The sequence below is a fragment of the Oratosquilla oratoria genome, chromosome 2 (assembly GCF_046742065.1).
Source record: "Oratosquilla oratoria isolate Oo_2021 chromosome 2, ASM4674206v1, whole genome shotgun sequence".
NCBI lineage: Eukaryota > Metazoa > Arthropoda > Malacostraca > Stomatopoda > Squillidae > Oratosquilla > Oratosquilla oratoria.
This window is the reverse complement of record NC_134778.1, coordinates 86,335,091-86,351,002: the sequence shown is the minus strand read 5'-3', so window position 1 is coordinate 86,351,002 and position 15,912 is coordinate 86,335,091. Positions and strand designations below refer to the sequence as shown.

At 40.8% G+C, this 15,912-nt stretch overlaps 1 protein-coding gene across 4 annotated transcripts in view; it reads right to left on the bottom strand.

The window, feature by feature from the left end:
• Window positions 1–15,912, bottom strand: part of Abl (tyrosine-protein kinase Abl) — a 110,469-nt gene that overhangs the window by 27,078 nt on the left and 67,479 nt on the right. For 2 of the 4 annotated variants that reach the window (XM_076212362.1, XM_076212373.1), the window contains exons 7-12: window positions 14,150–14,321; window positions 13,046–13,158; window positions 11,670–11,812; window positions 10,400–10,541; window positions 9,762–9,923; window positions 1,800–1,894 (exon numbers count right to left, since the gene is read on the bottom strand). In XM_076212362.1, the coding sequence (XP_076068477.1) occupies window positions 1,800–1,894; window positions 9,762–9,923; window positions 10,400–10,541; window positions 11,670–11,812; window positions 13,046–13,158; window positions 14,150–14,321 (827 nt within the window). The remainder of the gene's footprint in view (window positions 1–1,799; window positions 1,895–9,761; window positions 9,924–10,399; window positions 10,542–11,669; window positions 11,813–13,045; window positions 13,159–14,149; window positions 14,322–15,912) is intronic. The other 2 variants (XM_076212365.1, XM_076212374.1) reach the window with 2 other exon arrangements.

Genomic DNA, 15,912 nt, shown 5'->3' with positions numbered 1-15,912 from the left:
TAAATCTTGCCAGATAATTGACATGCTGATTATCTTAGGCTGGTGTCAAAAGATATTTCACTTCTGCCAGTGGAATAATGTTTAAAATTGCTTCTTGACCACTTTGGTATGATGACGCCGGCACAAGTGGGTACTAAGGATGCTGGAGTCAGCGTCTTGATTATATTTCTTTTTTAGTTGTATATGAGTTACCCACAGATTCTGTGAACTGGTTTGATCCTGTTTTATTACTCAGAGTAAACTAGAACAAGTAATATGGCAGTGACTATATTTTATGATGTAAGTTGTGTGATGCAGCATACATATGGCAACTGATGCTGTGCATGAGAATTTGACTCGCAATGAAGTGGTTAAATACTATTCTAGTATCGCCCTCTCACATTTACCATGGCCTCAATGTCTCCAAACTTTCTGGATACTAAAGTACAAGTGACAATGAACTGAAACAACAGTCTAATGTTTCTTCCCAGAGATCTGTGGGAGGGCCTTGAGACCATTTCTAACTGTTGCTGGACTGGAGATTTCCAGTCAGTGAAGCTTGAGGTAACTATATTACTTACACAACCACTATTATAAATTAGCATTACGATATGCATAACACCAGACCTGTTTACAGTCTACATGAAGGGCAGGAAAATTTGCACTTTTACAAATATGAAATGGAGCCTCCCAGGAACTATTGTGTAATCAAAAATCCTAAAATTCCTCCTTTATAGACCAATCAACTGAAATAACTACGATCTTCCTGAAGACCTAATTCTTTATTTTATGGACAATCATCCCTCCAAGATGGAACAGATGGTAAAGATCAATTAATAATTAACCAAACAATGAATTCATATCAATCATGAACAAAGTTACAAATATTAATTCAGTGCCATTATTTTCATCACAATGCTGAAACAAATTCACAAGCCCTCACTCATCAATACACTAGTCTGTCTACCTTTACTAGTAAGTGAACTATGAAAGAAAATTCAGTCCAATATTTACAAAATATTCCAGAACTTTTAGAATAACTTGAAACTTAATGTGATCTGTGCAAGTTGACATACTGATGATTCCAACATGATTGAAATTTTCCCTCAAATAGAAATGTAAATATATATATATATATATATATATATATATATATATTTATATAGATACAGATTCACCATATAACCCCCAGCCAAAGTACTCAAACACCTAAAGACTGCTTGCTCAGGACTTAACTGGATATGAAAATCTGGTGTAGCAATATCAAAATATTTAGAGAAATTGTTAAAAAAAATAATAATAATGTGGTAACTATGGTCAGGGTTAGTTTGGATATGTTCAACCTTGTCATCCACCCTTCACCTGAGTATTGCAGGGTTTTGATTTTAAGCCAAACTCTCTCAACTTTACAATACAAAGCGCATTACTCTGCCTTTGTTTCTACAAAGATTCAAACTATACATAAAAACCTCTACGGGGAAGAAATGAAACATGTCATCCTGTCCCATAAGTTGCAACACCTGCATCCACAAACTGATGTTGTACACAACACTTTTTCCCAGAGTAATAAGAACCTCCTTCCTACATACATACATATACATATATATATATATATATATATATATATATATATATATATATATATATATATCTAAAGCCAAGCTTGTTGTGGTGGTTTAGTGCGTATAACTTCTATGTGTTACTGGGTTCCACTTGCTCATCTATTGCCCATGGGCAAGAGCAGCAGCAGCAGCAGCAGTTGTCTACTCATGCACAAACAAGAGCAGAAAAAGAGGAGAGAGGGACAGAAGACGAGATACCTTGAAAGATTTTATCAATACCATTGAATTCTAGAAGCTCTTCCCCTCCTAACCCACCAATTTCTTGGTCTGTACACGTACTGTCCCTAAAGGAGCTGTGGGGAGAGAATAAAAGAGAATTAAAATCAGATTATCATATCTCAGATGACACATACAAAGCTCAGCAAAATGTATACTGTCAAAATCATGTTTCAACATAAACTTCACCTTGAATGCAATTTAGTAGATATGAGTATGTAGGTACTGTCATGGATAATTCAGAACAAAATGATTCATGACTTGATTTGATACTTTTACTAATACTTTGCTGAACCTAATGATTATATAAGCAAAATCTAAAAATAAGAAAGTTGCATGACACACTGACACAAAAAAGAAAGAAAAATAAATATACTATAAGGACCAACACAATCTTCAATACTTCTTACCATATTCCCTTCTTACAAATTTTGTAAGTCAAGCTTCATTAGGTTTTACCCAATCAATTCAAATCAGTAAATGAAAACAGAATTAAGGTTATATTCTAGAATAAATTCCTTATATCTACAAATTTGAATTCATGATAAAAGTCATTATTCTATTCAAATATATATCACATTAATCTCAATATAACATTTTAGTTTTAACTCCACTTATATTAATAAAAACATTGACCTTCTATTAAGAGTATTACATGTGAGAAATTTAATTGTATACCATGATTAATAATGTTAATAAAATCATGTATTTAATAAAAATAATAACCTATGTTACTTTATTTTCTCAGCCAATGTGCTATTTCCCACACTGTGAGGTAGCTAATTATGGGAGAGGGATAACCTCGCACTTTCTCATTCTCATCTGAATCACCCCTTTCACTCCCTCCTGGTTAAATCAGATGAAGATTATACCTCAGTTCTTTCCTAATACCAGGTGCACTCTTCTAGTGAAATGGGTTTGTTTTAGCCTTCTTCTGTCACTTGAACACATTTTTGCTTGTTTAATGTCCTGATCACAAGGTCTTATGGATTCATTCCCCCACATCCATAAACCTCTTTCTTGGTTTACCCTGTGCTCTCAATCCTGGCACTACTGATTTGGGTATCCTTCAGGGATATCTACTCCCATCCATTCACATTATGTCATCAAATCCCCCAAGGTTACCCTGTTCTACCTTTTCTCCCAATCCCATTTGTACTCTATTCCACTCACAAATTCTTTAGTTCTTTACTTTGTCATATTTTGTAACTTTACACAGCCCTCAAGTCCTTCATTTCCATTGCCTTCACAAAATTTCTTTCGTATTCATAATCTTCATTATCCTCAAGTACACTGGACTCCTTCAGGGTCCAATGACAAATGCCTCCAAATGATGGTCCTGCAAGTTGGACATCAGACAGAATTATCACCTTGTTAGTAGTCTTCAAAATCCATCAACACCCTCACCTAGCATCTAGAGGTCAGTCTTTGGGCTGGGCCCCAAGATATCAGCTTCAGCTGTGTTTCCTCTACCTTTTCACATAAGGAGTGCTGATAACCAATGATTACCCCTCCTAACTAGGTGAGATATAAACAGGCAATCAATCAACCCACTGCCCTCTCTCTTACAGAGGAACCTGGACTCTGAGGTAAGTGCCAATAACCACTAGAGAAAGATGGCATGAGAGAAAAGTTTTGAAGGCTGTGGAAATGAATACCAGAGGTATGCATAGTTATAGAATATGACAGAAAAGAATGATGGGATTTGTGGACTAGGGTACACACAGGGTTGCCAGTGGAATGGCCAGCATGAAGTGGTTGGGTCATGTTATAAGAATGAATAAGAGTAGATATCCTTTGATGATGCAAAATTCATTGGTGCCAGGGGTGACCAAGAAAAAGGTGGGTGGATGGAGTGAATGAAGCCAGTTCATGGTCAAGATATCAAAAAAACAAGAATGTGTGTGAGAGGGAGATTTGGTGAAGATTGTACAGATTAAGGAGACAACTTGTTCCTTGAAAAGAGTGCACTGGAAATGAGCTGACAACATTGCTGGAAAAGAAATGAGGTTCAATCTTCTGATGGTTTAAGGGTGACAGAAAGAGAGAGGTGGTTTGTCTCTCATGCTCCATCACCTCATTTTACAAATAATAGCTAATTGGAGGGGAGTGGGGAGATGGTTTTTCATATACATGTACTGGGGGGCCCTCAACTTCTACCAAGGGAGTAACAAGGTCAAAGCATATAACCACATCATGGAGAGAGAGAGAGAGAGAGAAAGAGAGAAAAAAATCACCACACCTCCCCTTCCTCACATTTCTCCTGTACTTTTAATACCAACCAATGATCCTCCCTTGGATCTTTTGAATCAACCTAACCTGGTAAGTATCACTGAAGATGGCTGCCCTAAATATTCATGATATTTGGGGCCTTCAACCAAACATAAACTGAAACCAAATCTGTACTCACTAATAACCTCTCCATCTTTTCTCCATTCCAATAACCAACATACTTGATTCTGTTCCTTGGTATTCGTTTTAATATAACTTCCTCCAAGGATTCCTTTAATATCTATAATTGGACCTTTTACATTTCCTCCTGGGGCATCCTCATGGGGGAGAATTAAAAGGACCATACATCCTCAGCTTTCAATGGTTCTCCCTCATTTCTACTTTTTTCTTTCCATGAATCACTGTGCAGCCCTCACTCTATATTCTGAAGTTCCTCCTCACTGAATCCACCCTGTTGAGGCTCATAATTCTTTCAAAATCCTTTCATCCTAAGGCTATCATTAATCGCTTCACCTCTGCAATAGTGGTGCCCCCTCAGATAAATAGTCTGGTATTAAGAACATAACCTTACCAAACCAGTTTGATGGTCTCAACCCCTTAATCATAGAGGCACCCCATCAAATGAATGAAATTATTTGCTGTTAGTCAAAACAAAATCTATCAAGGGATCTATCAAAAGATTTAGCCTTTTTTTTTTCCAATAGGTATTTATAAGAGTTTTTATGAGAGTAGTAGAGCATGTGTTAGGATTAGAAATAAAGAGAGAGTGAGTGGTTCGAGGTAAAGGTGGGACTTGGTCAAGGATGCGTTATGTTGCCCTGGCTGTTCAACTTATACATGGATGGGGTAGTGCGAGAGGTAAATGCAAGGGTGGTGGATCAGGGACTGGAGATGGTTAAAGAAAATGGAGAAAAGTGGGAGGTGAGCCAGCTGTTGTTTGCGGACGGCACTGTGCTTGTGGCAGGATCGGAGGAGGGATTGAGGAAGTTGGTGACAGAGTTCGGGAGAGTGTATGAAAAAAGAAAGCTGAAGATAAATGTGGGTAAATGTAAGGGGAATGTCTGTTGAGGAAGGACGGGAGAGGACAGAAGACAGGGGTGAATGGAGAATGGTTGTATATGGATGATGTTGTGATGCATGAACTGGAATTGGCGAGGGGATGGGGGGTGAGGAAGTATGTGTGAGCAAATTTTGACGCAGCCCGAAGGGATTTCTCCCCGTCTTCTCCTTTATGCATGGGGGGACAGAGAGGGGGGGGTTGCCGATTTAATGAAGCGGCCTTGCTGTGGATGTGCTGTGTTTTGCGACACTGTTTCTGACCCAGGGCAATGGACAAAGTGCAGGGATGACCCGTCATCCAGGAGGTGCTAAGATGAGAGGGAGGGTGGAGGGGTGTGGAGTGTATTCAGGGATGGAATGGGTGGGAATGATTTTATACCTTTTCCTTTTTGGCTACCTCCCTTGTAAGGGGGAAAAAGCCTTGGTATATGTATGTATGTATGTAAAAGTAAGGTGATGAGATGTACAAGGGGTGAAAGTGGCAGCGGACTGGAAGTGAGTATTAAGGGAGAGCGACTGGAGGAAGTGGATATTTTTAGATACTTAGGTGCAAATGTGGCAGGAAAAGGTGGAGTGGAGGTGGAAGTAAAATATAGATTGAGAGAAGCGAGTAAATGCCTTGGTGGAATAAAAAGTGTAATGAGGAATAGACATTTGGGAATGGATGCTAAGAGGAGACTGTATGAAGGAGTGATTGTGCCAACAGCACTGGATGGGGCAGAAACATGGAACATAAGAGAGGAAGAGAGAAGGAGTTTGAATGTGCTTGAGATGAGGTGTCTGAGAAGTATGATAGGGGTTACTAGGCTGGATAGAGTGAGAAATGAGGAGGTGAGGAGAACAGGGGTGGAAAGGGAGTTGGGAGATAGGGTTTGATGAAAGAGTATTTGGATGGTTTGGACACATGGAAAGAATGAGTGAAGAAAGACTAGCAAAAGAGGTATGGAAAGCAGATGTGGAGGGAGTGAACATGAGGGGACGTCCTAGGATGAGATGGATGGATGGGGTGAAGGGGGTTTTGGGGAAGAGGGGAATGTCTGTTGAGGAAGGACGGGAGAGGACAGAAGACAGGTGAATGGAGAATGGTTGTATATGGATGATGTTGTGATGCATCAGGTGGAATGGGTGGGGGGATGGGGGGTGAGGTAGTATGTGTGAGCAAAATTTGACGCAGCCCAAAGGGATTTCTCTGTCTTCTCCTTTTCTGCATGGGGTGACAGAGAGGGGGGTCGCCATTTTAATGTGGATGTGTTGTTCCTTGCGACACTGCCTCACACCCAGGGCAGTGGACAGGGTGCAGGGATGACCTGTCATCCAGGAGGTGCTAAGATAAGAGGAAGGGTGGAGGGGAGTGGAGTGTATTTAGGGATGGAATGGGTGGGAATGATTTCATGCCTTTTTCTTTTTGGCTACCTCCCTTGTAAGGGGGGAAAAAGCCTTGGTATATGTATGTATGTTTTTACGAGAGTAGTAGAGCTTGTGTTAGGATTAGAAATGGAGAGAGTGAATGTTTTGAGGTAAAGGTGAGACTTCGTCAGGGATGTGTTATGTCGCCCTGGCTGTTCAATCTTTACATGGATGGGGTGGTGCGAGAGGTGAATGCAAGGGTAGTGGGTCAGGGGTTGGAGATGGTTAAAGAAAATGGTGAAAAGTGGGAGGTGAGCCAGTTGTTGTTTGCTGACGACACTGCGCTTGTAGCAGGATCAGAGGAGGGATTGAGGAAGTTAGTGACAGAGTCTGAGGTGTGTGAAAGAAGTAAGCTGAAGATAAATGTTGGTAAAAGTAAGGTGATGAAATGTACAAGGGGAGAGAGTGACAGCAGGCTGGAAGTGAGCATTAAGGGTGAAAGACTGGAGGAAGTGGATAGTTTTAGATACTTGGGTGCAAATGTGGCAGAAAAGGGAGGAGCGGGGGTGGAGGTAGAATGTAGATTGAGAGAAACGAGTAAATGCCTTGGTGGATTGAAAAGTGTAATGAGGAATAGACATCTGGGAATGGATGCTAAGAGGAGGTTATATGAAGGAGTGATTGTGCCAACAGCATTGTACGGGGCAGAAACATGGAACATGAGAGAGGAAGAGAGGAGTTTGAATGTGTTTGAAATGAAATGTCTGAGAAGTATGATAGGGGTTACTAGGCTACATAGTGTGAGAAATGAGGAGGTGAGGAGGAGAACAGGGGTGGAAAGGGAACTGGGAGATAGGGTTGATGAAAGGGTATTAGGATGGTTTGGACACATGGAAAGAATGAGTGAAGAAAGATTAGTAAAAGAAGTGTGGAAGGCAGAGGTGGAAGGAGTGAATATGAGGGGGCGTCCTAGGATGAGATGGATGGATGGGGTGAAAGGGGCATTACAAAAGAGCGGAATGTCTGTGGAGGAAGGATAGCAGAGGACAGAAGATAGGGGTGAATGGAGAGGGGTTGTGTATAGATGATGCTGTGATGCATGAGGGGGAGTGGGTGGGGGATGGGGGGTGAGGAAGTATGTATGAGAAAAAACAAAAAAAATTGACTCAGCCCAAAGGGATTTCTCCCCGTCTTCTCCTTTTATGCATGAGGGGACGGAGAGGGAGGGTCACTGAAATTATGAAGCGGACTTGCTGTGGATGTGCTGTGTCTTGCGACACTGCTTCTGACCCAGGGCAGTGGACAGGATGCAGGGATGACCCGCCATCCAGGAGGTGCCAAGATAAGAGGGAGGGAGGAGGGTGGAGGGGAGTGGAATATATAGGAAATGGAATGGGTGGGAGTGGTTTCTATGCCTTTTTCTTTTTGGCTACCCCCCATGTAGGGGGGAAAAGCCTTTGGTATATGTATGTATGTATGTATATAAAAGTACATATCCTTTGACGATGTAAAATTCATTGGTGCCAGGAGTGACACAGGAAAAGGTGGGTGGATGGAGTGAATGAAGCTACTTCTTGGACAAGATATCAAACAAACAAGAATGTGTGTGAGAGGGATATTTGGCAAAGATTGTATATGGTCTAGGGTATTGGCTGCATGTTATTGTAGGGTTAAAAGCTGCTCAGTAGCATGCAGCTGATACTTTTGGGTCTATACGGGGTGCCCCTACAGACCAGAGCCACACATCCTTTTGTCTGTGATAGAAGAAATCTCTATTCATAGAGAAATGATGCTACTTTATTATACTCTGGCTGTCCCTCCATTATGCTGTCCCCTCACTCTTAATACTGTCCTGTACCACTTCTCTGAATATTAATATCCTTTTTTGACAAACCCTGTGGTGGGGGAGAAAGAATGCTGCCACCGACTGTTCCATTTGAGTCATAAAAGGCAACAAAAAAGGGACAGGGATATGACTAGGTATCTTACCCTCTGTAGTCCCAAAGGGGACATTCCTATAAAAAGCAAAGGCATACAAGGCTCTGGGAGGAGTTTTCCAACCTGAACCCTACTGTTTCGGTCATTTAATGAATGTGGATGTGGTACAGATGAGAGTAAAAGGGAAGAGATAGGATGTATGTTTGTGAGAAGAAAGATGGATGGGCTGGAATTGGGTGAAACTAAGTTGAAAGGGATAGATGAGTTTGGGAGTGTAGTTGGGAAAGTGTCAAGAGTGAAGAGAGGATGAGGGAGAGAAGGGGTGGCTATACTAATAAGTGAAGGGTAGTGGACAAGATGCAGGGATCCAGGAGGAGCCAAGAGGGAGGAATGGTGAATGGGAGAGGAGTATGTGGGGATGAAATGTGTGGGAGTGGATTTATGCCTTTGACTTTGGCTAACTCCCTTGTAAGGGGGATAAAGCCCTTGGTATATGTATACATTTGTTTCATCCCAGCTTATGCCAAATGATTTTATTCAGTGATTTTATTATGTGGTGCCCCTTCAGTAATGAACTAGATGAACCTATTTTCGTTAACTTCCTCCATAGAAAGGGTGTTGGCTGTTTTATCCTGGCTATCAACATATAATTTTATTCACCTGTGTTGTCACCCTTTGGTACAGAAGAGGTTAAGACCAAGGGTTACTCTATACTAGTCTGATCTTTGGCCTTTCTCCAACACCAATATTCCTTTTCATCAATCCTCATTTTAACCTCCCTCTGTCTACAAAGTTTCTCACATCAGTTGGTCACAATATTCTTGATGCTCCTCCCACAACCTATCACACCTGTCTATTAAACAACTGAGGCAGGTTTGCCATTATCGTTCCTAATTCCTGAGACTAATGATGGGTACCTACTTGTTGTGGTCCTGCAAAATGAAGAATAGAGAGAATCCCCTCCTTACTACCTATTTTCGAAATTTGTCAATCCCCCTCACCTTGAATTGGAGGTGCAGCCTTTATGGTCTCTGGACTGGGCCCAGGATCTCTTTATCATCTTCAACTGTATTTCTTGCAACTTTTCACATGTGGAGAGCTGACAACTAGCAGTGGCTCCCTTTTTCCTAATACTTTCAATCAGTGACACATAAAGTCTCACGTTAATACAACACAGAAAACACACAAAAGTTTCTTTCTATAGAGACCTTTAGGAAGGCCCAAGGGCCACTACCGGCCACTGTGGGGTTACAAGTTTCTAGTCAGTGAAACACAAGGCAACAATTATTATTATTCCTATTCTTACTCTCCACTCATTCTCATCCCTTCTCTCCCCCCTCCCCCACATCCCTCTCCCTTTATTCTCACCTGGTCCGCTTGGGAGGCGCTGGTGCCTGCTTGCCCTTCTTGTTAGTGGCTCTCCGCAACTGGACCACCGTTGAGCGCGCTGAGAGGATGGCAGGTCCTGATCTCATGTCCAGCTGTACGTTGTTTGCTTCATCCCCGTTGTTTCCATGGTTTCGATTAATTCTGGGTACATATCAAATAAGTAAATAAGACCTGATGTATATAATGATAAAATTTCTAACCACATGCATTGATAACAAAAAGCCTTTTTTCTTTATAAGGGAGGTAGTTCAATCAAAACATACACCCATCCTAAACCTGTCCCAAAACCATTTGTTGTCCCTCCTATCTTAACATCTTGTGGATAAAAGGTCATCCCTGTCTCCTGCCACACTGCTTAAGTCAGAGACAATGCAGCAAGACATAGCACTTCTACAGTAGGGACTGACACCTGAAGCTGGTTTAGCCCTACTGCCTCATTAAATGGCAACCCCCTTCCCTGTCCATCCAATTAGAAATTTATTGATCATGGAAGACTATTCCTTTGGGCAGTGTTATTCCCTCATCCATTTACATCTACTCTCCATTACTCTTACACACACAAACAGACAAACAGGCACACACACTTTCTTTTTTCCAACTTTTTGGCTGTTACTCACTGTCTGGATGAGGACACAGCTCTTGGACTTGTTGGCTGATGGTCTTCATTCCACTGCTGTTGCTGTTGAGACTGCTGCTGCTGCCCACTCCCCATTCCTCTTGACTTTTTTGACCCTCCAGCTGCTAGCTGCTGCTCAACCTCTGCACAAATGTTAAATGTAAACATGTGATTCAATATCTGAGGTTGAAATCCATTACAATACAATAATAATCATTAAAAGGATGAAATAACCTGGCTTCACACTGCTCAGAGGTAATCAATCAATCAATCAATCCATTGCCCCTGGTCTCTCTTGTAGAAGACCCACAGCCTTCAGATAACTGGCAAAGTTCTCTGGGAAGGTCCACAAGTCACTCAGGAAAGGAATATTGTGCTGTTGTCCAGGGATTGTTAGTGAGAGGCACTGTAATATGAGGTGTTCTGTGTCTTTTGTGTGGTGATTACATCTGAGTCAGTTTGAATTAGTGGTCAGGCCTATTCTGTGTTGATATAGTTTCAATACTGAATGGTGTTCTGAATGTGAGCATGTCAACATAGTTCTCACCTGATGTGGGAGAGCTTTTTAACTTTGTTCTTTGTAGATTATGTCAGGGAAATGTTAGTAGAGTATGAAGTTAAGTGGTTTGTCTTGAAGGTCTAGTTTAGTGATCTGAGTGTGAGCTTGTTTTTGTGTGGATGTATTAAATGTTTGAATAATATGCTGAGGGTGTAGTTTTTTGTTGTTGTTATTGAGTTCTGTTGGTGGTGCTTGTGAGATGCAGTATGATGGTTGTGTGGTGTCATGGGTTCTGGCATAGAATTATGTTCCTATCATTTCCATGTGGTGTTTTATGGAAAGGATTTAAGTTTCTATATCCAAGGGTCCATTGGGGTAGTCTAAGTACATCCCATTATTACTCTCAGTGCTCTGTTCTGAAATCCTTTCCACAGAACAACACATGAAAATGATATGCAAGAACCCTCATCCCCACACATCCATCTCATTACATAACAAAGTTCCACTTAGTGACCACAACAAAACTACTGACAACCACCCTTCTTTATCTAATTCTCAACTCTTCCTACTTGCAATGCTTAGCCCTTAAAGCCTTCCACAATATAAAATTTTGTTCTGGGTAGTGCCAACCTATTTCATTCAGGTTAACAAGGACATCTGGAGACTTAAAAATCAACAACTCTTGAACACCTACGTAACCTTTGATGATTTCTGGCTACCATGATTTCATTCAACTTAAATGGGGGTCTCTGGGTACTAGATGATTAATTACCTTCAGTGATTGACGTCTCTTGGAACATGGTCTCTAGTGCGTGGTGAATGTAGGAGAAAGTGGGTCTGTCAGCAGGGGTCCACAACCAACACTTTTTCATTAGTTCATATACTCGTGCTGGGCAACCCTGAGGGCAGTCCATCCTGTACCAAGAAATTCACATATATTAATAACAGGAAATAAACCTTTACATCAGTCAGCTATTACTAAAACATGAAATTCATATTCTACAGGATACACAACTACAGAGCAAGAACACATACAATAAAGTCAATAAATCATTAACCACTTCGGTACAATGACGCCTACATTGGTGTCATGAGGCATGAATGGATACACAATGATGCCAGCATCGGCATCTTGATTATATATACATTTTTTGTAGTTGTACATGAGTTACCCCAGATTCTGTGAACTGGTTTAACCACGTTTTCTGTGTTTACTATTACTCTGAGTAAAAGAGGGCAAGTAATACAGCAGTGACTTTATATTTCATAATGTGAGTAGTGTGATGCATGGTTCATATGGCAGCTCATGCTGCATGCGAGAATTTAATTTGTACTGAAGTGGTTAAAATTACACTACCATGTTTTTCATTGTAGTCATGAAATATGGTTAACAAAAATACTGACAATTCAAATGAAAACCTTCTTTGATTAATAACAGGAAATTATATCATGTTAAAAACAAGAAATAAATCTTTACATCAGTCAGCTCATACTAAAACATGAAATTCAAGTTCTACAGGATGCACAACTACATGGTAACAAAATCCTGCTTTAATCTAAGCAAATAAGAATCTGAATATAATTTAAAATAATATCTGAACTCATTCTGATTCTATAATAGCCTCAATAATCATTTAAACCAATGTCAAAATATTCACAATATTACTGACATAAAATAGAATAACTATACCCGTTGCACTGAGAACTGGCCGTTAGGGCGGAGCACTGGGAGTTCCCCTGTGGTGCCACATCTAATTATTTCATAATTTTATCTTATTTTATAATTCTATTTTATGATTTTATAATGTTGCCACATATGATTATATTATAATTTTTGTCACACACCACCACTGAGGTAAAAATCAAAGCAATGTTTTCTATACAAAGGTTTCATTTCTTTGAGTCTAGACATGGCATATGGAAAAGAGAGAGCGACGTTGCCGCTACATCTAATCTCTGGCCCCGCCCCCCTCACACTGCATTCAGAAAACATTGCATCCACATGCACGTTCTCGCCATGGATGCCCATGTGTGGCAACACCGGGAAATCTCCTAGCCCCGCCTTATCAGTCATTTCTCCTTGCGCTGACTATAGGTGAATATATAAAATCAAATTCAAAAATAGAATTTTTTTTTTGTAAATCTTACCTGTATCCAGACTCTAACAGATGATATACATTGGTCAAATCTACACCAGGATACGGAGAGACACCATATGTAGCAATTTCCCACAGCAGGATGCCAAATGCCCAAACATCAGACTGTTGACAAAATGTTTGATTAACCTTTACCCAATTCACTGCATGACTTAATTATTCTTAAAAGATAAATGGATAAATAAATCAATTCTTCCTACTTATAAGGAAGGCCAGTGAAGGTACTCCCATTAAAGCCAGGCACCTTGGCAGCTTTCATCACTTTCAGTGCTCTTTGCAAATTATCTTTTCCTATAATCCTGTCATTCTTTTCTCTCATCACAGTCACTTTCCTTGGACCTTTCACTGCCACAATTAATCAATCAATCCCTAACTTCCTCTATATTCGACAATTCCCTGAAATACTCTATTCATCTTTCCCTTGCAACCTTTAATTCCGTTAACACTTGACCATCTGAACCCTTTACCATTTCCTCTACCTGATTCACCCTCCTCATTCTCTCTACTTCTTTCCAATCTTTTTTTTTTTTTTTTTTTCAAAATTCTATCAAACTTCTATCCTATTTAATATTTTCCCTCCTTTTTGTCTCCCTCAGATTGTTTTGCTTCTCCTCTCTTCTTTTTGTACCTCTCAGGTGCTTCTCCAATCCTCATGTAATCACCTTCCTTCCACCACCACCCTCACCTCTTCATCCCACCATTCACTGCCTCTTCTTTTGTTTCTTCCCATCCTTTTCATCCCACAAACCATCTCTGAGCACTTCATCATTTCCTCCTTATAACGTACCCATTTTTTTCTACTCCTGTTTCCAATTTACCTCCCCCACCACCACCCACACTTTATCTCAGTTCCTCCTGGTATTCTATTCTTCTTCCCCATTTACCCCACCCCCCACATACACACAACTCCCACATGTGTCTCAGTTTCTCCTGGTATTCTGTCTCTATCCTTCTCACGTAATTTGCTTATTCTCAGCATTTTTCTACCTCCCTCCCTTTTCCTCCTCTTCTACTTTTCTTCCATTCACAATATCTCTTCTTACCAAAAAATTACCTGAAAATCCCCTAAATGCAGTACAAACATACAACTATATACCTTTGTAGAAAATTTGTTGTATGCTAATCCTTCAGGTGCAGTCCACTTGATTGGGAACTTAGCACCAGCATGTGCTGTGTAAGTGTCATCTCTCATTAACCTTGCCAAACCAAAGTCAGCAACCTTGACCAGATGGTTCTCACCCACTAAGCAGTTTCGAGCTGCCAAGTCTCTGCAAAGTATTAATAATTTCATTATTAAGGGGGCAAATGTGAGTGTAGTAGTTTCAGAGGGATCAGTATGTTGAGCATAATTGGGAAGGTTTATGGGAGGGTTTCAATTTAGAGGATTATGAGAGGAACAGAGGAACAGTGTGAGTTTAGGAAAGGTTGGGGTTGTGTGGATCAGAGTTTTGTGGTCAGGCAGATATGTAAAAAAGCTTTAGCAAAAGATAAGGATTTTTTTTGGGGGGGCCTTTATACATACATATACCAAGGCTTTTTCCCCCTTACAAGGGAGGTAGCCAAAAGGGAAAAGGCATAACATTATTCCCACCCATTCCATCCCTGAATACAGGGTAGACTGAAAGGCACTGTGGGAGGTTTTATAGATAATGAAATTGAGGGAAAGATGTTCAGGGCAGTCAAGAGTTTTTACGAGAATAGTGGAGCCTGTGTTACAATTGGAAATGGAGAATGAATGGTTTGAGGTAAAGGTGGGTCTGCAACAGGGATGTCATATCACCATGGCTGTTCAATGTGTATATGGATGGGGTAGTGTGGGAGGTAAAGAAGAGGGTAATGGGTAGGGGACTAGAGATGGTTAAATTAAATGGAGAGAAAATGGGAGGTGAGCCAGTTCTTGTTTGGTGATGACACTGCACTTGTGGTAGGGTCAGAGGAGGAACTATGGGAGTTTGTGACAGAGTTAGAGAGGGTATGCAATAGGAGAAAGTTGAAGTTAAATGTGGGTAAATGTATGGTAATGAGATGTACAAGGGAAGAGGATGACACTGAGTTGGAAGTAAGTCTTAAAAGAGAGAGGTCGGAGGAAGTGGATAGCTTTAGGTATTTGGGATTACATGAGGCAGGAAAGGGAGGATTGGCAGTGGAAGTAAATTGTAGATTGAGAGAAGCATGTGAATGCCTTGGGGGATTAAAAAGTGTAATCAGAAATAGGCATTTGGGAATGGATGCAAAGAGGAGCTTATATGAAGGGGTGATTTTGCCAATGACACCATACTGGGAGGAGACATGGAATCTAAGAGAGGAAGAGAAGAAAAGTTTAAATGTGTTTGAGATGAAATGTCTGAGAAGTATGGTAGGGGTTACAAGGTTGGATAGAGTGAGAAATGAGAAGATGAGTAGAGCTGGGGTGGAAAAGGTGATGGCAGATAGGGTTGATGAAAGAGTATAGGGATGGTTTGGACACATTAAAAGAATGAATGAAGACATACATATACCAAAGGCTTTTTTCCCCCTTACAAAGGAGGTAGCCAGAAAAACAAAGGCATTAAAACCACTCCCACCCATTCCATCCCTATCACACTCCACTTCCCTCCACCCTCTTCCCTCCCTCTTACCCCTGCATCTTGTCCACTGCCTTGGGTCTGGAAGAAAGATTAGTAAAAGAGGTGTGGAAGGCAGGAGTGGAGGGAGTGAACTTGAGGGGACAACCAAGAATGAGATGGATGGATGGGGTGAAAGGGGTATTAAGCAAGAGGGGAATGTCTGTTGAGTAAGGAAGGGAGAAGGCAGGAGATTGGAGTGAGTGGAGAATGGCTTTGTTTAGATGATACTGTGATGCAAGGAAGGGATGGGTAG